This window comes from Schistocerca cancellata, chromosome 3, assembly GCF_023864275.1.
Source record: "Schistocerca cancellata isolate TAMUIC-IGC-003103 chromosome 3, iqSchCanc2.1, whole genome shotgun sequence".
Classification (NCBI taxonomy): Eukaryota; Metazoa; Arthropoda; class Insecta; order Orthoptera; family Acrididae; genus Schistocerca; species Schistocerca cancellata.
Window position 1 is genome coordinate 785,948,834 of NC_064628.1, and position 25,718 is coordinate 785,974,551.

At 43.9% G+C, this 25,718-nt stretch overlaps 1 protein-coding gene across 1 annotated transcript in view; it reads right to left on the minus strand.

Annotated features, from left to right (window-relative positions):
* The window catches only part of LOC126176565 (uncharacterized), a 469,138-nt gene that overhangs the window by 159,352 nt on the left and 284,068 nt on the right, over nucleotides 1–25,718 (minus strand). Inside the window, exon 4 of the mRNA XM_049923725.1 lies at nucleotides 1,049–1,427. Within this exon, the coding sequence (XP_049779682.1) occupies nucleotides 1,049–1,427 (379 nt within the window). The remainder of the gene's footprint in view (nucleotides 1–1,048; nucleotides 1,428–25,718) is intronic.

Genomic DNA, 25,718 nt, shown 5'->3' on the forward strand with positions numbered 1-25,718 from the left:
AGAAAGCCAGTCAAATATTGGTGTTAATAAAACTTTAACACATAACAGTCCTAAAGTAATGAAATGTAGTCGTGTTAAATGATAGTTTTGGTCATATGAATGATAGCTATAAGTTTAATTTTTTTTATCCTTGTTGAAACATATGTGTGTCTTCTTTAAATAATTACTGAAGAATAGTGATACATTCCATAAGTAACAGAAAGTGGGATTAATAGTTCAAATGGGTCTGAGCACTATGGGACTTAACTGCTGTGGTCATCAGTCCCCTAGAACTTAGAACTAAGTAAACCTAACTAACCTACGGACATCACACACATCCATGCCCGAGGCAGGATTCGAACCTGCGACCGTAGCGGTCGATCGGTTCCAGACTGTAACGCCTAGAACCGCACGGCCACGCCGGCCGGCGGATTAATAGTACTTACTGCCAAGTGACCGTAGTAAGTGAAAGTAGTTATTTACTCAGTGTCGAAAATTGACTTCATCTTTTTGTGTAGACACTGTGCCCGATTTGGGCTGGCGGCCGTTTTATTAAGCGAAACAGTCTATTGTTATAACAGGATTTGTCTGATAAAAGGTTTGCAAAAGTAATTATTCTCACTGCTTTTCTCCCAAACTGTACGATTCGGAGAAAAATAGTTCGATACTTTACCATTGGGTTGAACACCGTTAAAATCTCTCTCCGAGAGTCGATGGTTTGGAGTGTTAGTGCTACGTGATTTTGTGGTGATGTTCCTGCCGCTACTTACTACACAGTTCTGACATTCCGAATCGCGGATCTTCCGTCTTTACAATGGTAGAACTTAAACGTTCTGGTACCGTATTGACGAGTACGCGAAAGTAACGTTGCATCCTGACCTGTGGGTATAGCAGGGGATCTCACATTATTTGTATGGTAGAGGAGTGGCCCGGGTCAAGATCTGACAGATACGTACGGTAGTCCTCTTTTATCCCACCACGAAGTAACAACGTTTTGCATCGGCACGTGGTAAGTGTCCCAGAGCCCCAGTTGTTAATAAGCAAAATAAGCAGGTGGTGTGGCACTTACCCGGGTAGTTGGGCGACTGGAGGCGGCAGGTCTTCCGGTAGCACTCGTAGAAGTTCCTGGAGCAGTAGGTGCCGGGCACGGCCTCGCCGCGCTCCAGCGGCGCCGCCACGCTGCCGAAGCGCACCACGGCGTCCTGGCGCGACACGAACTTGAAGCGCAGCCGGAAGGCGAACGGGTGGCTGGGCTGCATGGCGAGCAGGCGCAGCGACACCGTCACCGTCGACGTCTCGCTGTAGTAGACGGCGTGGCCCTGCGCGCCGCCGCACCACGACCCGCCCGTGAACGGCCGGCCCAGCTCCGACAGCTGCATGCTGCCGTCCGGGCAGCCGTCCAGCGCGGACTCCTCGAACCGGCCCACCGAGAACTGGTCGAAGATCAGCTGCAACACACGCGCCGCCCGCCACACTGACGCTTTCCCACACACCGACACCTTGACAAGGGACACAAAACTGACAAACTGGTGCGCCAGCCTGCTCTGACTGGCTCCAGACTGGGCACCAGACCACCTGCCGTCTCCTCGATCCAGTCAACCGTCACTTGATAGACGGTCAGTTTAAACACAAGTGGTAGATAAATTAACAACCTCCCCACACAATGTACGCTTTCGCGGCCGGCGTTGTGTCTTCAGTTGAAATTTCCGGGCTGAGAGGCCGTGGTCGATGTATAAAATTCCCACCTGACGTTTCGTCTCCCTTAGCGGCAGACATCTTCTGAGGTCCTCCGGCTACAATCTCAGAAGATGTCTCCCGCGGATGGAGACGAAACGTCAGGTGGAAATTTTCCATATCGACCACGGCCTCTCAGCCAGGAAATTTCAACTGAAGAGCCTTCCCACACTCCGCCACACCACCAGGGGATAATAGACCAAAACACTGATGTACCACTCAGCCCTGACACCTACACTACTGACCATTAAAATTGCTACACCACGAAGATGACGTGCTACAGACGCTAAATTTAACCGACAGGAAGAAGATGCTGTGATATGTAAATGATTAGCTTTTCAGAGCATTCACACAGGGTTGACGCCGGTGGCGACACCTACAACGTGCTGTCATGAGGAAAGTTTCCAACCGATTTCTCATACACGAACAGCAGTTGACCGGCGTTGCTGGTGAAACGTTGCTGTGATGCCTCGTGTAAGGAGGAGAAATGCGTACCATCACGTTTCCGACTTTCATAAAGGTCGGATTTTAGCCTATCGCGATTGCGGTTTATCGTATCGCGACATAGCTGCTCGCATTGGTCGAGATCCAATGATTGTTGGCAGAATATGGAATCAGTGGGTTCTGGAGGGTAATACGGAACGCCGTGCTGGATCCCAACGGCCTCGTACCACTAGCAGTCGAGATGACAGCCATCTTATCCGCATGGCTGTAACGTGCAGCCACGTCTCGATCCCTGAGTCGACAGATGTGGCCGTTTACAAGGCAACAACCATCTGCACGAACAGTTCGACGACGTTTGCAACAGCATGGACTATCACCTCGGAGACCATGGCTGTGGCTAACCTTGAGGCTGCATCACAGACAGGAGCGCCTGCGATGGTCCACTCAACGGTGAACTTGGGTGCACGAATGGCAATGCGCCATTTTTTCGGATGAATCCAGGTTCTGTTTTCAGCATCATGATGGTCGCCGTGTTCGGCGACATCGCAATGAGCGCACATTGGAAGCGTGTATTCGTCATCGCCATACTCGCGTATCACCAGGCGTGATGGTATGTGGTGTGCCATTGGTTACACGTCTCTGTCACCTCTTGTTCGCATTGACGGCACTTTGAACAGTGGACGTTACATTTCAGATATGTTACGACCTGTGGCTCTACCCTTCATTCGATTCCTGCGAAACCCTACATTTCAGCAGGATAATGCACTACCGCATGTTGCAGGTCCTGTACGGGCCTTTCTGGATACAGAAAGGGTTCGACAGTTGCCCTGGCCAGCACAGTCTACAGATCTCTCACCAACTGAAAGCGTCTGGTCAATAGTGGCCGAGCAACTGGCTCGTCAAACTGTGGTATCGTGTTGAAGCTGCATGGGCAGCTGTACCAGTACACGCCATCCAAGCTCTGTTTGACTCAATGCTCAGGCGTATCAAGCCCGTTATTAGGGCCAGAGGTGGTTGTTCTGGGTACTGATTTCTCAGGATCGATGCACCCAAGTTGCGTGAAAATATAATTACACATCAGTTCTAGTATAATATATTTCTCCAATGAATACCCGTTTATCATCTGCATTTCTTCTTGGTGTAGCAATTTTAATGGCCAGTAGTGTAAATACTACACCCTGTTGTATTGCATCACCGAGAATCTGTCAAAGATCAGCCGCTAAAAAACTGCTTGGTAACAAATGTAACAACTAATGATAAAACATCTGTCATTTCACACAACACTCCGTATCAGTCTTTTCCTTCCCTTTTTTCTTGTATTTTCTTTTTTTCCATTCTAAAAAATTTAACCCAAAACTACGCATTTTATGAGGGGCGTTCAATAAGTAATGCAATACACTTTTCATCTGAAAGCGGTTCCATTTGTTTAGGGAACCAATAAATACACCTCAAAAAAAGTTTTGCATCACCTCGGTTCCGAGAGTTCCGGAACCTGTACAGAAAATTGGATAGAGATAAAAATAAACATCATTTCCTCCCTTTTTATTAATCATTGCATGTTTACCACTATATAGCGAGACCTTCAGAGGTGGTGATCCAGATTGCTGTACACACCGGTACCTCTTAATACCCAGTAGCGCGTCCTGTTGCATTGATGCATGCCTGTGTTTCTCGTGGCATACTATCCTCAAGTTCATCAAGGCACTGTTGGTCCAGATTGTCCCGCTCCTCAACGGCGATTCGGCGTAGATCCCTCAGCGTGGTTGGTGGGTCAGTCGTCCATAAACAGCCGTTTTCAGTCTATCCCAGGCATGTTCGATAGGGTTCATGTCTGGAGTACACGTTGACCTCTTTAGTCGACCGATGTAATTGTCCTGAAGGAAGTCATTCACAAGTTGTGTACGATGGGAGTGCGAATTGTCGTCCATGAAGACGAATGCCTTGCCAGTATTCGGCCGATATGATTCCACTATCGGTCGTAGGATGGCATTCACGTATCGCACAGCCGTTAAGGAGCCTTCCATGATCACCAGCGGCATACGTGGGCCTCACATATTGCCACCCCAAAATAGCAGGGAATCTCCATCTTCCTGCACTAGCTGGACAATGTGTCTAAGGCATTCAGCCTGATCGGGGTGCCTACAAACACGCCTCCAACGGTTGTCTGGTTGAAGGCATATGAGTCACTCATCGGTGAAGAGAACGTGATGCCAATCCCGAGCGGTCCATTCGGCATGTTGTTTGGCCCATCTGTACCGCGCTGTGTAGTGTCGTCGTTGCAAAGATGGACCTCGCCATGGACGTCGGGAGTGAAGTTGCGAATCATGCAGCCTATTGAGCACAGATTGAGCCGTAACACGACCTTCTGTGGCTGCACGAAAAGCAACAGTGAACATGGTGGCGCTGGCGTCATGGTTCCTCCGAGCCATAATCCGTAGGTAGCGGTCATCCACTGCAGTAGTGGCCCTTGGGCGGCCTGACCGAGGCATGTCATCGACAGTTCTTGTCTCTCTGTATCTCCTCCATGTCCGAACAACATCGCTTTGGTTCACTCCGAGACGGCTGGACACTTCACTTGTTGAGAGCCCTTCCTGGCACAAAGTAACAATTCGGGCGCGATCGAACCGCGGTATTGACCGTCTAGGCATGGTTTAACTACAGACAACACCTCCATCCTGGTGGAATGACTGGAACTGATCAACTTTTGGACCCGCTCCGTCTAATAAGCGCTGCTCATGCTAGGTTGTTTACATCTTTGGGCGGGTTTAGAGACACCTCTGAACAGTCAAACGGACTGTGTCTGTGATACAATATCCTCAGTAAATGTCTATCATCAGGAGTTCTGGGAACCGAAGCGATGGAAAACTGTTTCTGATGTGTGTACATTATTAGTTCCCAATGTTGTGATTACAGAACCTTTTTTTTTTTTTTTTTGACATAATCTCTGTTCAATGCAACGCCCTTACCTCACCTTACTGGCGAGGCCTTATTGACCGCAAGCCACCACTGGTCAACGTGGTCGATCTTCCCATCATCAACGTACTGCTTGCTGCATAGGGCATCCATCATTGTGCCAGACAGATGGAAGTCAGTGAATGAGCGATCAGGGCTGTTGGATGGATGAGGAAAAACTGTCCAGTCAAGTTTTGTGAGCTCCTCTCGGGTGCACAGATTTTTCTGAGACCTTCAGTTGTCATGGAGACGGAGAGGGTATCACAATACATTTTCAAGTTTATCGTTGGACTATGACGGAGGACATCAAACACAATAAACTCTTCAGAGTCCCTGAAGACCCTCACCATGACTTCACTGGCTGAGGGTATGGCTTTGAAGTTTTATTCATAGGAGAGGTAGTGCGGTTCCATTCCGAGGATTGCCGTCTCAGTTCCGGTTCGGAATGATGAACACATGTTTTACCGCCTGTGACGATTTTCGACAGGAAATTGTCACCATCACCCTTATATCACGCAAGCAGTTCCGCACAGATGGTCCTTCATTACTCTTTACCATCTTCTGTTAGGTGGCGAGTAACGCAGCGGGCGTGCACCGTTGAGTACCCTGATTAGTGGAAGAGGGTGCCACCACTACGAATAGAGACGAACAGTCGTGCAGCCAGTTGTTTGATTATGATACGTCGATCCTTTCGAATGACAAAAGATGGTTCAAATGGCTGTGAGCACTATGGGACTCAACATCTGAGGTCATCAGTCCCCTAGAACGTAGAACTACTTAAACCTAACTAACCTAAAGACATCACACACATCCAGGCCCGAGGCAGGATTCGAACCTGCGACCGTAGTGGTCGCGTGGTTCCAGACTAAAGCGCCTAGAACCGTTCGGCCACATCGGCCGGCTTCTCGAATGACAGTGTCCGCTCGTTCCAACATTGCGGGAGTCACATCTGTATGCTGTTGGCCTGCACATTCTGCGTAAGAGTTTGCTGCGATGTTGACAAACGCCTCGCCCAACAACTGACCCAGCTTTTGTTCAATGCCAGATCTCGGTAGATATTCTGCAAGTGCCTATGGATATCCGCGACACTCTCATTTCCCGCCAAAAGAAACTGAATGACATCTCCCTGCTTGGAACATACGTCCATTACGGACGAGATTTCGAAGGTTACATACAGCGTCGACACCTATCGGAATTTCATGAAACTATAGCGGCTGAAGCAGAAATATTCCACGATGGCGTACAACAAATTCTGCAGTTTTTAACGAAAACTGGGTGCGAAAAAATGTGTTCCATTACTTATTGAACATCCCTCGTAAAACAAAACCTTACCCTCTTTCTGCCGGCCGGAGTAATCGAGCGGTTCTAGGAGCTACAGTCTGGAGCCGCGCGACCGCTACGGTCGCAGGTTCGAATCCTGCCGCGGGCATGGATGTGTGTGATGTCCTTATATTAGTTATGTTTAAGTAGTTCTAAGTTCTAGGGGACTGATGACCTCAGAAGTTAAGTCCCCTAGTGCTCAGAGCCATTTGAACTATTTTGAACACTTTTTCTAGGCTGAACATGTTGCTCATTAGGCAGGGATGATGATTCATATTTTTTTCGGTCTAATACTTGGGAAGTTGTGGTACACAAAATGTAAACCAAACATCGGCGCTATATCCTGACGTCAGCTGATGTCTATAGTAATACATCATGAAATAATGTGTGTATAGGTTGTGCAGCATGTGGAGAGACTTCGGGAGAGGGGGGCGGGGCGGGGCGTTCAACGAATGAAGAGTGTAGGACTAGCCTTTCACGTTACTAAATAACTTTCTTGTAAACATAATTGATAATTGTAGACCAGGGATAAACCGAGTAAGGTAGCACAATTTTAAATTCTGGCTTTCTGTTCTGGAGGTGGAGGCTCCAATCATCGTCTGGCCATCCTGGTTTGAGTATTCCATGTTTTCCGCAGGTTACTACAGGAAAATGTGCAGACGGTTCCTAATGTAAAGTAATGGCTACCATCTATCTCATCCTTGTCGAACGAGATCTGTAAGTATGCAAATACCTGTATATAACAATGAATTTATTTTGTTATTCTTAAATTGTAATACCACAAAATGTCCAATATGCTCCAAAAACTAATATAAAGATGAATAAAACGACTACTACTACTACTACTACGCTACGTCTTCCCTTTCAGAATCACCATATCAGCGCACCACTACTGATCTCTGTATCTCCGCACTCAATGAAGCCTGGATAACCACCGAACTGCAACTGGCTATTCTCCAACTTACCCGCGCTTCAGCACCGCAATGTCTCCTAAACGTAATCACAGGTCGTACATCTAATACACCTAAGACTAACCGAGAAACACAGTGGCGGCATTTACTGTTTCCTCATACAGCAGAATCCCAAAATCAGCCCCTGTATATCCCACGTTACTATCACCTGAGCACGGGACAATGATCAGCAGCGAAACTAAGAGTCACTATTAAATCATGCCATTGCTGCATTACTATAAGTGGAGTGCAAGAAGGACCACAAATGGTTAGAGATCAGCTGCAACACTAAGGGCTCACACTCTACTGTTCAGCAAGGGCTGGTCGAAGATTACTTGTTGTACATGAGGGCTCAGCTTGCGCCTTTCAATACGAAGGCACCACACCTGACACACAAATCTACTGCGCCAGCGAGAACTAGTCCAAGCTTAGCTCCAGCACACAGAAATAAAGCAACAATTCCTGCATTCTCCAGTACAACATGGGTACCTCTAGTCACTTACAGATCTACCAACCTACCAAGAAGTAGTGGAAGATCAGATGTTTCAAAAATGGTTCAAATGACTCTAAGCACTATGGGACTTAACATCTGAGGTCATCAGTCCCCTAGACCAAGAACTACTTAAACCTAACTAACCTATGGACATCACGCACATCCATGCCCGAGGCAGATTCGAACCTGCGACCGCAGCAGCAGCGCGGTTCCGGACTGAAGCGCCTAGAACCGCTCGGCCACAGGGGCCGGCTCAGGTGTTTCTCACAGGACCTACTCACAGGAAGCATCTGATACATTAGTACCACAAAAAGGTCACTAGAAAAGACGGAAGATGATTTCATTTCTAGAAAAATACATAAGTATGTACGAGGTGGCGCTCCGTTCAGCAGTAATCACGTGGTATCCAAAAACCCCTGACATTTGTTAATAACAATAGTCAGTTCGACCTTTGATCTTAATACACTCAGGTGACAAGTCATGGGATAGCGATATGCACGTATACAGATGGCGCGTGAGTATGGTTTAAAAGGGCAGTGCAACGGTGGAGCTGTCATCTGCACACCGGTGATTCGTGTGGTCTCCATGTGATGGACGCGCGACGGGAGCTAAAAGACTTCGAGCTAGACGCATGGGACGTTCCATTCCGCAAATCGTTAGGGAATCCATTATTCCAAGAGCCACACAGTCCCAAGAGTGTGCCGACAATACCAAATATGAAACATTACCTCTCACCATGAGCAAAGCACTGGGCGACAGCCTTCACTTAACGATCGAGAGCGCCGGTGTCCGCGTAGAGTTGTCAGTACTTACAGACAAGCAACACTGCGTGAAATAACCGTAGAAATCAGTGTTGGACGTACGACGAACGTATCCGTTAGGACAGTGTGGCGAAATTTGGCGTTAAGGGGAGGTTTGCTATCTTTGAGCCGAAAAAAATAATTTCTTTAAGATTTTTTTTCTCGAGATCTGTTATAGATATTAATGTCAAATTTGGTCAAAGTTTTTATTGATATTTCCTCTACAAACTGGAACTTTTTCGACCGGAGATGTCGAAGAGCAAAGGCGGAGGTGCCGTCGGAACGAAACAAAATTTCGATGTAGACCTCCATGCGCGGTATGTCACAGGTCAGCCGGCTCGTCTGAAATCGAAACTGAGTTGACGTTAGCGAAGTATGTAAGATTCTTTAGGAGTTGTACCTCGCTTAAGTTATATGGAGCATAACAAACAAAATGGCGGCAACTTGAAAAAAGTTGGGTTTTTTCATCGATTTTTTCGACTTCGTCGGCCAAGTAAAAATATTTATAGTTGATGGATTGAAATAAAAGTGGTACAACTCCTACACAATTTAGTTAGCTTCGTCGGAAACACAGAATCATACCCAACGGTTCAGTAGATTCGAAGTTACCATACCGCGCGATAAAAAAAAAAGTCATTTCGAGAAAAACGCGTTTGAAGTTTTGACTACATATAAATGCAATATTATGCAACTTACGTTTCATGTGCTATTCCGGATCCATAAACTAGACCTTCCTCTTTCTCATAGAGGGCATTGTGCTCGATCTGGGCCATCCTGCGCTACTCCAGAGCCGCTCGTACGGCCGGTGGCGAGAGGTTTTCGGCCGCTTGAATCCGGTGGTTGCCCGAATGCTTGGCGAACTGCGTCGAATAGAGTGCCAGGGTGACATCCATCGTTGTCATGGTCTTCAGAATTGCTGAATACCCTTCGTTAAAGCTGCTCACTGCCAGGAAAGGTGCAATCTCCACAGTCTTCGCATCAGAATGTAAATGCTTGGGTGCTAACTGCCAAACACACGCGTTGAAACTTTCATTTGAATTTTGTGTGTTTCCTCCCAACCACCGGTACAATAACTCGTCCTCCGAAAGAGAAAACCTGGTGTGTGAGAAAGGCCGATTTCAGGCAGGTGCATTTTTTGTTCAATCGCGAATAACAAACATTTCCGTTCAGTATTTGGAAAAACTGTTTCAGGGGTGGATTCTAAACACTTTTATGGATAGAACAATGCAATTTTAAAAAAAATCGACTTTTTGAACCAAAATATAGTGAACCTCCCCTTAATGGGCTATTGCAGCAGACGACCGACGCGAGTACCTTTGGTAAAAGTACTACATCGCTTGCAGCGCCTCTCCTGGGCTCGTCACAATATCGGTTGCACCCTAGACGACTGGAAACCGTAGCCTGATCAGATGTCGCGATTTCAGTTTGTAAGAGCCGACGGCAGCGTTCGAGAATGGCCCAGATCTCGGGTACCTATGGACCCAAGTTGTCAACAAGGTACTGTGAAAGATGGTGGTGGCTACTTAATGCTGTGTTTACAAGGAACGGCCTGGGTCCTCTGGTCCAACTGAACCGATCATTGACTGGAAATGGTTATGTTCGGCTACTTGGGAGTCCATTTTCAGCCATTCGTGGACTTATGTTCCCGAACAAGAATGCCGCATGTCACCGGGCAACAACTGTCACTATTAATTTGAAGAGGATTTTGGACAATTAGAGCGAATGATATGGCCACCCAGATCGCCCGACAATACTCCCATTGAACATTTATGGCATATAATCGAGAGGTCAGTTCGTGCACAGACAACACTTTCGAAATTATGGACGACTGTAGAGACAACAAGGCTCAATGTTTTTGCAGGAGACTCCCGGCGGCTTGGTGAGTTCATGCCACGTCGAGCTGCTGCAATACGCCGGGCAAAAGTAAGTCTAGCATGATATCAGAAGATATCCTGTGTCACTTGCCACTTCAGTGTTGATAATACTACTCTCAAAATGACTGTAGCCACAGTGAAAGTGAAATACTGGTTCAGTTCTTGAAATGAATCCTAGAACTGTTTATTTGTCATATGGTTTAGTACTTTCTAATATTGAAATTTATATTCGGTATACACAAATTTCTTTTTTCCAGAAACACTTTGCTCACATTTGCCAGTCTACATTTTATATCCTCTCTACGTACACAATCGTCAGTTATTTTCTTGCCTGCATAGCGAAATGTATACAGGGTGTAATTTTAAGTTGCTAAACCAGAATAACTCGAAAAATAAGCTTCACACGAAAAAATGTGTGGAATCCAAAGTTGATTATTTTCGAGGGGGGACATCTGCTGGTGCTAAAATTAGCCCGCCACTTTCACATTCATCTTTAGTTAGCGAGTGGGTTAGTCTTTTCCTCAGTCTTTTACTTTGTTTACTGTGTGAGTTAATGAGTTCACTCGTCAATAAGTAAGATGTTTGGTAAGTTAGTTAGCTAGCTAGTCATACGATTTTTTTGGTAGTTAAAAGTTAAAAGTTGTGTGGCCTAATGACCACGAAACAAACAAAACTTGTCCGAATCTGAGGAAAAAATTAATATTTGGGTCAACACATGTAAAACTCTAAGTCCTCTCTCTCAAACTCCACCCCATGGGGAGAGACGGAGAGTTTGGGTTTTAGCGAATCAAAATTTTCTAAGTAAATAAGTATTTTTTATTTATCTCTAACCATTTCCACGCAAAAATGAGAACATTGATATTCTACCAAGAATCAAAACAAATGTTTAAGGAAAAATGTACGTATTTTTTATGTAGAATCTGATTCTGCAATATAAATGGGGGTTTCCATTTGAAATTTTAAAGTTGCCTCCCACCCCACCCCTAGGGTGACGGGCTAATTTTAGCACCAGCAAATGTCCCCCTTGATAATAATCAACTTTGAATTCTACACATTTTTTTTCGTGTGAAGCTTATTTTTCGAGTTATTCTGGTTTGTCAATTTAAAATTTACACCCTGTTTACTACTCTACATTTTTTATTATATTTTCCCTGCTTCTGGTTTCGAAACGCTATTTTCTTCGAATCTCAGAATATATGCTACTAAAATTAGTTCCATGCCATTTTTTCCTGGATTCTACAGCTGTTTGTAAAAATTTTGCTATCGTTCTGTCCTTTACATAATAGTAACTTCTGTAAAGCCTAACAGATGGCTGTGTTATACTTAACCTGCTTGACTACTGTGCGGTTTGAAAAAGATATTAAGCTCTCTTTGTTTATATTTTGTTTTGAAATTAACTATCATTTTTTCAGTTATTTCTGATATAATGTTTCAAATGGGCACATGTTACTCTCAGCGTTCTGCGCCTGATTGGCGGCGCAACTCGTATTGTCCTCGTGGCAGTAATGTAACCCACTGAGCCGATGAGTCTAATGTTGTTCCCAGCGGGGCACACGTGGCGAAGGCTATAACGTATTATTTCACCTCTGACTTGAGCATAGCTGCTCTAAATTCTGACCACTGCTTTTTACCTGTGTAATTTTAAGCAAGTAACCTATGTACGTCATGAAAACTGTCGTCTTGGTTAATGTTTTTTTTGGTCATACGTAATTTTCTGTGTATTATTTTGTGTGATTTATCAGAATTTCATTCTGATGAAGACATCCCTAGTAAGTGTCGAAACCTAGGTCAATGTACCTATCAATTATGTCCAACCTATGTTGAAACTAGCATACGGTTGCTGAGTAACAGAAATGTTTAAAAGTGTAAGTATGTACTAGTTTTACATGCCCATTCCTAATATAATCCAATGCGCATAGCCTCATTTAATTCTATTACATTCCACTGGCGATGTTTTACTTTTGTTGACGTTCATATTATAAAATTTTTTTCAAGATTCTATCTATTCCGTTCAACTGCTCTTCCAAGAACTTTACCGTCTCTCGTAAAATTAGAATGTCATCGGCAACCCCAAAAGTTGTTTATTAATTCTCCGTAAACCTTAGTATGGCTATATCCATTTTATCAATTCCTTTATTGACTTATTATTTCCTCTACGATTACTTTCTGATTGTACAACAGCATCACCGAGCGAGGTGGCGCAGTGGTTAGACACTGGACTCGCATTTGGGAGGACGACGGTTCAATCCCGCGTCCGGCCATCCTGATTTAGGTTTTCCGTGATTTCCCTAAATCGCTCCAGGCAAATGCCGAGATGGTTCCTTTGAAAGGGCACGACCGACTTCCTTCCCCGTCCTTCCCTAATCCGGTGAGACCGATGACCTCGCTGTCTGGTCTCCTACCCCAAACAACCCAACCCAACCTACAGCAGCATCAGAAACATGCGGCCTAAACACTTGATTAACGATACCACTTAATGACGGCTCAAAGATAATAAACTTGCTTTCTCGTCGCGTCATGCAACTTCTTCCTCACGCAAAGAAAACCTGTGTATGCGAAGGAAAACATTTGGCTCTTTTCGTATGGTATGTTGGATCCGTCATGACGTAACGCTGTTTAATGTGAGCAATATTTACACTAAGAGCTAAAATATGACTGCGCGCAACGGAATCGACAGTAAACTTTGTGGGTCAGTGTTTCGAATGTTTGTTTAATGTGGCTAGTCATACAAGTAATAGTTTGAACTACGGAGTTTATTGTTGAGGAGTACCAATGAGTAATATTTACACTACAGACTGTATATTCAGTGAGTGGATGCTCGTAATCATTGACAGGATGACGAAATAATTTGACATGTTGGATGGTACATTTCGTGAAGGTTAATGAGGAACCATAATTATTCATCACAGAGTTTCAAATGTTTACTAACTCTTAGCAGGAGCGTTGCTTCAGTACGTGCTCGGGGAAACATTCTGATTGTCACCCATTGCCCTGTTACAAGATTACAGCCGAAAGTAACCGAATTCCGCCACAAACTAGCAGGCTCCAAATTGCAATTCAATTCTGTGAAAGTTCCGCAGGCAATCAATGTGATTAACCAGTTAGGTAACTCGCAAGGCCTGCAAAGGGAAAATTAAACGTCGCAGGTTTCCAGAGGCGCTGTCGCTTATTAAGCTGTTTCCCTGAGCTAAGATGGCATGCATCGTGCCACATTTTGTAAGCTATATCTCTCTGTTTTATGGAATTGTACAATGACTTATAGAATGTGATTCCCAAATGAAGTATTCATGAAGATAATCAAGCGATTAAACCAGCGGAAAAAGCAAAACAATGCGAGTATGGTCCTGTTTATTTAAAAGACTTTGACTCGAAAGTGGGGTACCAGCTGTCTCATGCCACCTTCCTCAGCACCTTTAAAAATTTTCTCAAAAAACATATGAACACTTTTTTCAACAACCGTCTCACATCAGATTACCATACGCTCCTCTAACCGTACGCACACCCATTAGTACATGTCTGTAACTCGTTCATTCCCATCCACTCCCAGCTGTCCTTTCTCACTCACTCATCAGCCCAACTAATTGTCATTATCTCTTTGTGTCTCTCCTTAATTGTCTCCTGCGTCACAGCCATGCTTCCCTTCGTTCTGTCCCACAGCTAAAATCTCCTCTCACTGTCTCTCTCCCTTTCTCTCTCTCTTTCTCTCTTGTCCTCTCTTATTGCTAATACGCCATTCCTTCCTTCCTATTGATGCTATTTCTTTTCAGCGTCACTATCTCTCCCTTTCTTGTTGTTACTGTAATATAGCCTCTCTCTCATTATCACTCGCTCTCACCCACTTCCACTTACTTTTTCTCTTTCTTCCTCTTCCCACCCTGGCACTGTCTCCTTCACTCATTTCTGTCACTGTCAACTATGCTCCACTTCGTTTGAAGTCTAACCCCTATATACCTAAACGATTCGACAGGGTGCCCAATTAATAACACAGAAATTAAAGGTTTATTCCCTTTGTTGAGGAAGTGTGCTGCATTAATCCGCGTTTAAAGAGCCTGCCCTACACTAAATTAAGAACAATACTAAGTTTAAATGTGAATGCATTCCAGCACAAAACTGAACATTTTCAAAATTTGAGGTAATTTCCCTCGGAAAAATCTGTAATAACTGATTATAAAACGTATTTTTTTTGTTTTTATTTATTACCAATGTCTGAAGAAACAGACGGTGGTGAAGATCTTACAGCGATATTAAATTTATTCGCAAATGTGGAATCGTTCTGACATTACCTGCACTATATACGGCTGTGAATATATTACCTATTGGTGACACATGAAAATTTGTGCAGAACTAGGACTCAAATCTTGATCGATCACAAACAGACAGCCAAAGTGGTTAACGCAACCGCTCGCGTCAAGCAGGAAATCCGGTTTCGAGTTCTGGTCCGGCAAAAATTATCAAGTCACCACTAGGTAATAACCTCGCACCTAATGCAGCTAATATATAAAAGATTCCTCAATTGTGAATAAACTTCACAAATTTAGTGCAGCTGCAAGATCGTCAGCAATATCCGTTTCTTCAGACATTGTTAAAAATAAGTATGAGTAGCCTCGATGGCAAAATGATGATTGTATTACTAACGTTCTTTACTTTCGTCGTCTTGTACCCCTTTGGCGGGAATCCAAGTAAAGTTGCGAGCCATGCGGTGTAGACAGTGTGTCATATTGAAGTCTGAATCGGTCCAAAACCGAGTAAATGGATCAATGATGAACTTGAACGGCTGTCAAGGGACGTCCGCCCTGAACAAATGAGATTAAAAAAAGGAAAGCTTGTTAAGCCGACTGCTCGCGACAAAACGGGAAAACCAGGTTCGAGTGCTGGTCCGGTAAGTATTTTCATGTGTCACTAGTAAGTTCAAATGGTTCAAATGGCTCTGAGGTCGTCAGTCCCCTAGACTTGGAACTACTTAATCCTAACTAACCTGAGGACGTCACACACATCCATGCCCGAGACAGGATTCGGACCTTCGACCTTAGCAGCCGCGTGGTTCCGGACTGAAGCGCCTAAAACCGCTCGACCACAGCGGCCGGCCACTGGTTATAATATCTTCATACGTGTTGCAGCTATTGACAGGAAGACTCCACAATTGCGAATAAATGTCGTATACATTTTGTTGTTAATCTTGTTTGCTTGATTTTTAAAAAAATGACAGACTTCTGATCGACATGGATAATCCCACACATGTAGATCATAGTAGAATTACCATTCAACAGATACAATAAATTCAACAAATACAACGTTGTTACTAGAGCATGTCATCACACATCGAAAGTACCAGAACGTACATCACTGCATCAGTTAGAAGAGTAACCCACTGAACTTATCAGACAACTTCACGTCCTCCGTCATTGGATAAAAAGTAGTTTGGTAGAAACCACGTTATTCACGTGGCGCGTAAGGTTACTGCCGACAGGTGGCGTCTGGTTCAGTTGTCACCTTTGAATGAAACTTGTATGCACGTACTGAATTAGTAATAATTATTGTTTGTTTCCGGGCAGGAAGGAGAGCCGGTCCCCTGCACGAATTCGCCCGGCGGATTTGTGTCGAGGTCTGGTGAACCAGCCAGTCTGTGGATGGTTTTTAGGCGGTTTTCCACCTGCCTGGACGAATGCGGGCTGGTTCTCCTTATTCCGCCTCAGTTACACTATGTCGGCGATTGCTGCGCAAATAAGTTCTCCACGTTTACGTACACCACCATTACTCTACCACGCAAACATAGGGGTTACACTCGTCTGGTGTGAGACGTTCCCTGGGGGGCCCACCGGGGGCCGAAACGCACAATAACTCTGGTTTCGGTGTGGGGCGGCGGAGGGGTGAAGTGGACTGCGGTAGTCGTCGTGGGCTGGCTTCAAATGGCTCTGAGCACTATGGGACTCAACTGCTGTGGTCATAAGTCCCCTAGAACTTAGAACTACTTAAACCTAACTAACCTAAGGACAGCACACAACACCCAGCCATCACGAGGCAGAGAAAATCCCTGACCCCGCCGGGAATCGAACCCGGGAATCCGGGCGTGGGAAGCGAGAACGCTACCGCACGACCACGAGATGCGGGCAGTCGTCGTGGGGTTGTGGACCACTGCGGCTGCGGCGGGGACGGAGCCTCTCCGTCGTTTCTAGGTCCCCGGTTAACATACAGTACAATTCAATACAATTGTATGTTTGTTAAGAATACTTTGGTGGAAGTAATTTAAACCTGTGGTTAGCCAAAGGTAAAAAAACGTTATAAAAATGGATGTTACTCTTGACGCTGAGATGTAGTGTAAAACAGCTTTAGATTGCGGGAATGGAGAAATTGCTTCTCAGGTCTGTGTTAAAATTCCGTATTTGTTTAATCAGACTTCACTCAGTTTATTATTAGAATGTTATCGAATTATACTGCTTCGCTTTTCTGCTCTGTATCAAAATGTACATCTGGCCAAACAGAAAACCGTCGAGAACACAAACAAAATGTGAGCTTCTAAACTTGTGAAGTTTGTTGTCGATTATAGGATTCAAGTACCTCGGGTCTAAATTCCTAAAAAAAATATCAGAATTGCATGTAACCTCTTAGAAGCTGTTAGTACATTATGGGTACCAAAGAAAAGTCCCAAATTTCTCAGTAGTATGGAGCGTTTGTGATCTGAAGAACTAAAACCTTTCAAAAACACAAAGAGACGGAACTGGTGGTTCCGCCTCATTGCTTTGTCGCATTGTACACTGTGAGAGTGATTTTGTATGACGCATTAGATATTTTTTTAAGTGTAGTATGGTACAGTGAGCCATCGGAGAAAGGATGCACGCCACTGTGTCCATTTATTTAATTATTTAGTTATGTACATCCTTTCCCTCATCCTAACTTTGTTGCTACTAATCACAGAATGAGCGTTGTGGGTTCGTCTGCAAAACAGATGTAGGACTGAGGTGCATGCTTTACTTAGATTTTGGTGCCATTCTAACACTTGCGAGGATCTGAGAAAGATGCAGCTGTAGCAGTAGTCTTTGACGGTTGGTAGGATCCCCCTCCTATTCCCCTCTCATGGTAGAGAAGAGTAACCGTTACGGGTACTTCGCCATCTTTCGGCATTCGGTTCCTGGTCTGGCAAAAGGGTGGGCGGAAGCTGTGATGGGCTCCGTCGTGCAGTTTGCAACAGGTGAAGAGTATGGGGTGTGTTGTTGTTAAGATTACTGATCCGTTCCCTTTTAGCAAAATTTTAGTCAGGTTATGTGGTGACCAACTTTTATAGTAATTTTGCAGATAAATTCAATGGTTAGATGTTTGGTGATTTGTCGAGAGCAGGGAGCTCAACAAAATCCATAATACAAAGTCAATCTTGATATGTGTCTTCACCACGTTTGGTTTTATTTGAATTCTGTCATCAAATATATTGCACTTAATGATTAACATACATTAGCTTTGTAGCATGGACCTCACCCATTGTGTTAGATGATACAACCATGTGGTCGCCCCTGTACAACAAAAGGTAGCAGACATTATAGTACATTTTCTTCTTAGACATTATGCGTATGAATTGTGTGAGATACTAAAGTAAACTGGGGTGTGAAATTATTTGCAATTTTTTTTTTTTTTTTTTGTTTCTGGTCTGCTGGTCATTGTCTGCACACTGCCAAGTGAGCAGTTCTGCAAGCAGACTTGACCACATGCATCCTGTGGTGTCACCGCCAGACACCACACTTGCTAAGTGGTAGTCTTTAAATTGGCCGCGGTCCGTTAGTATACGTCGGACCCGCGTGTCGCCACTATCAGTGATTGCAGACCGAGCGCCGCCACACGGCAGGTCTAGAGAGACTTCCTAGCACTCGCCCCAGTTGTACAACCGACTTTGCTAGCGATGGTTCACTGACAAAATACGCTTTCATTTCCCGAGACGATAGTTAGCATAGCCTTCAGCTACGTCATTTGCTACGACCTAGCAAGGAGCCATTATCAGTTACTATTGATACTGAATCATGTACAGACAAGAGCGATGCTCATCAATTATGGATTAAAGTTAAGTATTCCACCAGCTACGTCGTTTTTCTAAAGTCTAATTTCCTTGTCCTGTTCCAGACCTCACGCCAGCCTGCGTGAGCTAAAGCGCGTGCCTTCCGGCTTCCTCTAATAATACGGTGTTGGCTCTCCTGCCAATCCACAACACATCCTCAATTAGGTTCATATGGAAAATGAATGTGAAGTTTACTTTGTAATGAAACCGAGAGTGTGAGTAAATATTAGACCCATTGATTTTTGACTACCCACGTGGAAAAATTTTTGGAAATTCGTGGTAAGGCCTTATGGGACCAAACTGCTGAGGTCATCGGTCCCTAAACCTACACACTACTTAATCTAACTTAAACTAACTTATGCTATGGACGACACACACACACACACATAAGTCAGGGGGACGACTCGAACCTCCGATGGGGCAGCCGCCCGGACCGATCCACGTGGACTTCGGTGCACGAATAAATGAGAAAAGGATGCTCATGAGGTAATTCAGTGTAGGATTTGCGTGCGTCTCGCGCAAAGCTTTGGTTATGTTCCGATCGACTAAGATGAGTTCCAGTGTTCTGCTTTGACTTCCAAAGCGGAGCCGGCCGGTGTGGCCAAGCGGTTAAAGGCGCTACAGTCTGGAACCGCGTGACCGCTACGGACGCAGGTTCGAATCCTGCCTCGGGCATGGATGTGTGTGATGTCCTTAGGTTAGTTAGGTTTAAGTAGTTCTAAGTTCTAGGGGACTGATGACCTTCGAAGTTAAGTCCCATAGTGCTCAGAGCCATTTGAACCATTTTTTCCAAAGCGGTGTTGGCTGCACAGTTATTACAAATTAATCGTTCTTGTTGAAATTCATGTTCGGACAGATACGTGCATGTGCAGAATTTCGTAGGATGTAATATGCTTTATATGTATCTAATTTAAGAATATTTCTGTCAACTTAGCGGCCTTAGCCCCATATGTCACGTTACAGTATTTCATCGCGCGTTCCTGTCAAAATGAAATAGTGCCAGTAGCTAAGCTCAGTTGCTACTTAATTCAAATCATTTCGAGTAGAATGAGAATTAATTACGAGCTTGATGATCATGTACGAGCAGTAAAAAGAACAGTAGTAGTAATGTAATATTCCTTCCCCGTTTCCCTGCATATTTTAAATTGCGTGACTGCTACATTAGAATAGGCGTCATTAGCGCGAAAAAATATCATAAATAATGTTCTGTTTTACATGAGCCGTGGCTTTTATGCCACAATAAACAGCATGCTTAACTGAGAATCTTTGTTTTCGTAGTGCAATAATTTCAGCCACAAAATCACTCCTCATACGAATCCTGATTAGTTATACAAATTGATGCATTATAATCAATCAGTAAATAATTTTGGTGAAGTCAATGAAAGATAGATTGCGTCTGACTGTAAAGCAAATGTGTACTAACTTCCTCGGTTGCTTGAGCACTCACATGCGTTATCCATTGTTCATAGATTAACAATTTCCATTTAATTTAACAGTCAAATAACTGTTTTGGGCCGACCCGTTTTCATGAAATCCCAGGAATTAAATCAAGGAAGGTATCAAAAGTAAATGTTCCCAATAGAAAGCAAGTGCATATGTCTGTCAATGATCCCCCTATAAGCTCTACGAAAAAAAAAGAAAAGAAAAAAAAACAGTCGGACGTGACTAACTGCAAAGAGCCAATTCAGAAACGAAGGTAATTTTGCAGTTAAGCTCTCCATCTTAACAGCATGTTTGTGAAATAAGTAAGAGTGACAGATCGTGGCTCGATACAAAATTTGTACTTCTCGTTATCAAGTCTTCTACCATCTGCGCACTCAAGCATGGTCCACGAAGTGCTGCATCTCTCATACTCTGTCAGCCTACGCATATCTCCCACACTCTGACCTACTGAAGTTTTAAGTTTGCCAGTGAGTTTTGTCACATGAGCAGTGGGGCCTGGCTTGTGTGCTGATTTTAAACGCAGTTTCAATGGGTAAGCTGGTATCACTTCCCAGCGTAGATAAGCGAAACGTTCGTAGAGGTCACTGCCAGAAAATGTGTTCCGCTATATGTAACTGTCGCCGAGAAATGAGGTTAAAATTGCTTTTAGTGTTACTCACTTATCATTTCTAAGTAACACGCACGTCCGTAATACTGCTGCAATAATTGACTTCACTTCTCGCTCTAAATAAATCTTTTTCTTTATTCTGTAGTCGTCCGGATACCTGTTTCATCTACAACTTCACCTGTACTTTGCAACGTACCTAACGTCACATATTAGGGAGTACATGGTAAACGGAGATTTTGTCCACTGTTTTTCTGTTTCGTTCGTGGGTGTTGCAGAGGAAGAAATTATAACTGTTTATTGAAGCTGGGTGAAACGTATTACGATACAGAGTTAATGAACTATCTGCCGCTGATTCTCCATTAGCTAGAAAATTAACCTCAAAAATGGATCAAATGGCTCTACGCACTATGGGACGTAACATCTGAGGTCATCAGAACTTAACATCTGAGGTCATCAGAACTTAGAACTACTTAAACCTAACTAACCTAAGGACATCACTCACATTGATGCCCGAGGCAGGATTCGAACCTGTGACCGTAGCAGCAGCGCGGTTCCGGACTGAAGCGCCCAGAACCGCTCGGTCACAACTGCCGGAATTATCCTCACCTGCCAATCTACTCTTCAATAGCTAAATGGGGATTTATCGATACAGGGCAACAGGGGAATGCTACAAATCACAAAACAGACAGATCTGGAACATAATTAAAATATTTCGCCATAAAACACAAGAAGTCTGAGCTAGTCTGTTACATACTACAAAAAAATCTATCAACTCACAATAAAAAAAATGACATGCTGTAGGTCAAGACAAAAAATAAAATTACACTGAACTCAGAAAATGAAATATCAGAAATTCGTTCAGCCCCTTGGCAGAGTGTTCTAACATAAAATGGCTATGAAACTTTACAACTTGTAATCACATGGGAAATAGTTATCAGCCATGAGATCTGCGTCTGAACGATAGCCCAGAGACACCACAAACTAGCTTTTCGCCCCACCATGGAAAAGTTGTCATGCCCATCGACGGCGATACGGACGGTTGCATAGCCTTGAAATCACGACAGAAATTACTAAAAAAGTCTAGTAAGAAACTGTGACGCCGGCCGCGGTGGTCTAGCGGTTCTGGCGCTGCAGTCCGGAAACGCGGGACTGCTACGGTCGCAGGTTCGAATCCTGCCTCGGGCATGGATGTGTGTGATGTCCTTAGGTTAGTTAGGTTTAAGTAGTTCTAAGTTCTAGGGGACTGATGACCTAAGATGTTGAGTCCCATAGTGCTCAGAGCCATTTGATTTGAAACTGTGATACTGAATCCAACTATTGTGCCCATGATAGCTATTAAGTAACGTTAGGACGCGCACAGATACTGAAAATGGCGGCAACATTCTCTGTTGCTAACAAGATGTGACGACGCAACGAAATAGGCTGCTGAGACGGTCTCTCGGCACTTCTGTAGATTCGGTCGCCTCACCACAACAGGCATCCGCTGGCAGAAACAGGTCTCATCATCAACCTAACTAAGGTAGTAGCTAAAATCTCCTGCGGCCAGTGACCGCCCATCCGCACAGTTCTGGAACTGGTGATATTGAAGAGAGACAGATTTTGCGAAGGTGGAAAAGCTTCGTATCCTTGCGCACAGAGGTAGCCATAGACTGAAATTCAAAGTAATCGCTCAGAAACTCTACAGAACTTCGACATCTTGCAAACTATAAGTAATAATTAACATGCGGTTTTTTAAAATTTTTCCGACCTCACCAGTCGATAGTTCTTTATGCAGGCAAACCATCATTCGTCTGATATTGCCAGGAAAATGAATTTTAATTACCGAATGAAATGTGCTAGGTTTGCTATATTTGACAAGTCCAACAACGGGAAGGAACTTGATAAAGCTGTGATGTGAGAAAAGAAGAATATCTTCAAAATATATCTAGCAAAGAATCTAGAGACCCGCAGAAATGGGTGGATTCGCAGTATTAACAGTCAGTATCGTGTGAAATAAGTGCATGCTTGATGTTGTAGCAGCTATAATGTATGCATTGTGTGATGTCTTGTCAATAACAATAATAATTATAATTATAATGAGTCATATAATAATAATACATTTTTGAGTTATCCGATTTTGGCTCTAGCTAAAGTTGGTAGCTCTATTTGGAAATAATTCGTGAAGAAATGCTGTAGTACTCCGTGCCCTACGGACTGTACAACCACCTTGTTGGTACCACATATTTCCCATGTTCTGCAGAAGAACGTCTTCTATCATCCGTGGAAGTAGGTCTTTTATGGTCAGATCCACGTCCTCTGGCGATTCGCGTACTTCGAGACTTCAACACGGGTTGCATTGTTGCTGGTTCTAAGCGGCGGTTGCGGATAGCGCGTACACCTGCTCTGCGCTTGAGGAAAGCATGTGAACTACAAATTATGCCTCTCTCTCTTGCTTGTGCAAAATTTGTTACTCACTACCACCATCAGCTGCGACAACCTGCAACAACTGGAATAAAAATTCACTGAAAAACTCTCTAAGATCACGTTTAATGCTCGAATTGGCTACTATATACACAGCAGAGCTCTGATAACACGACGAAACGGTCATTGGCTGTCGGAGACTCCTTGACATCGACGCGCAGAATAGGGATAAACTCGACTGCCATAGTCGTGACTACAACCATAGGAGGCTGAGGTATTTCTCCACGTCCAGAGTTCCGTCTATGAAAAACGGGCCTACGAATTGATGGTTCATCCCACACCACACGTTTACACTCCATGGATGCTGACTTTCCATCTGATGAAGTCAACGGAGATTGTGAAGAGAGCAAGAGTGCTTGTTCCGGCGGTCTACCTATCCATGATTGGTAAATGTAGCTTCACCATTGGACAAGGTAAATGGTTGAAATGGCTCTGAGCACTATAGGACTAAATTTATGAGGTCATCAGTCCCCTAGAACTTAGAAATACTTAAACCTAACTAACCTGCCCGAGGCAGGATTCGAACCTGCGACCGTAGCGGTCGCGCGGTTCCAGACTGTAGCGTCTAGAACCACTCGGCCACCCCGGCCGGCCAGAAAAGACACATGATACATCTGAAGTAACCTTTCTTAATGGCCATGTAGAGAAGCTAACATGATTCTCATAATCGTTTCCGTACAGCTCTTAATGGACAAAGATATGATAGGGGTGGAACCAATGGCTATGGAGAATGCATAGAACATTTGTCTGACTCTTGCCAGTTCCTCGTGGGATTGTGCTGGAGTTAACTCGCTGATCAACTGCATCACCAGCAAGATCATTAAGTTCCCCGCTGTACTGTCGTCACTTATATCCTTCAGTTACGTTGTCTATTTGTTACACTACCAGTTTCACGTAACTGGTAGGAGAGGCTGATAAATAACCGCCTGAATGGTTGACGTCTATTGGGATATCTCGCACCATACACCGTACAAGAATGAACTGCATTTTTCCTACACTCTCCATACACCATGAGCATGTCGCCTTTTCTGCCTTGGTATATTCAATTTTCCACTCATTGTCTACTGCTTAGATTGTCACATACTGACCAGCAAGTCACAATGCGCTTAAGGAACAACAAAGCACACTGTAAACAAACATAACAGCATCGTATCAAGCAACTAGGCAGGTTGAATGACAGAAAGAAGTGTCGGTGTGGAAACTTCACAAAATACGATATCTCTTAAATAACTCGCACTAGAATCCTACAACAAATACCACAGAAATACTAATTCACCCTAGTTTTGTTCGTTTATGTCAATAGGCACTGTTCCATTTAAAATAGTGGGTGTTTGCACAAAAATACACTTTCTAAGAATTATTGAAATCTGTTTATTAGCTCCTGACTACCAATCCATTCTGTGGAAACCGCACATCAATAGCACTTTCCATTTCCTTAATATTTGCGGTGCAAGTTTTAGGTGATTCAACCTATGTAGATGGCTGTCTGTAAATTTACGTAAAGTATTAGACGTAAACAGTAACTGTGCAGTACAGGAATACGACCAGTGACTTAATTTGATGGCGCAGTTGTTTTTCACCTAACACACACGTGTGTGTGTGTGTGTGTGTGTTATGTGAAAAACAACAGCCCCATTAAACAAAGCAGCTGATCCTATTCCTATACTGCATATTGCTTATAGTTTGCAAGATGTCGAAGTTCTATAGAGTTTCTGAGCCATCACATTGAATTTCAGCCTATGGTTACATCTACGCGCAAGGACACACACACACACACACACACACACACACACATATATATATATATATATATATATATATATATATATATATATATATATATATACAGGGTGTTTCAAAAATGACCGGTATATTTGAAACGGCAATACAAACTAAACGAGCAGCGATAGAAATACACCGTTTGTTGCAATATGCTTGGGATAACAGTACATTTTCAGGCAGACAACTTTCGAAATTACAGCAGAAAGACGACGTACAGAATGTCGCACCCACAGACTGCGTTGTCTTCTATATCTTTCACATAACTTTCAGCGCCATCTGTTGTTGAAAATTGTAACTACTGTAATTTCGAAAGTTTGTCCGCCTGAAAATGTACTGTTGTCCCAAGCATATTGCAACAAACGGTGTATTTCTATCGCTGCTCGTTTATTTTTTATTGGCGTTTCAAATATACCGGTCATTTTTGAAACACCCTATATATATATATATGTGTGTGTGTGTGTGTGTGTAGAAGTAATTACCATAGTTATTAGTTTGAGTAAAACAACGCCAGCCATAATTTTGTTCTTAGTATGTTTTAGAGAAGTATCCAGCAGCGCCCGCCGAAGTGGCCGAGCGGCTCTAGGCGCTACAGTTTGGAACTGCGGGACCGCTACGGTCGCAGGTTCGAATCCTGCCTCGGGCATGGATGTGTGTGATGTCCTTAGGTTAGCTAGGTTTACGTAGTTCTAAATTCTAGGGGACTGATGACCTCAGATGTTAAGTCCCGTAGTGCTCAGAGCCATTTGAACCATTTTTATCCAGCAGTGGCTGACACTGACTGTTATAATTGACTCGTTTCACATGCGCTTAGTTTCCCTTCGTTGTGTGATTTGTGGTGCAAG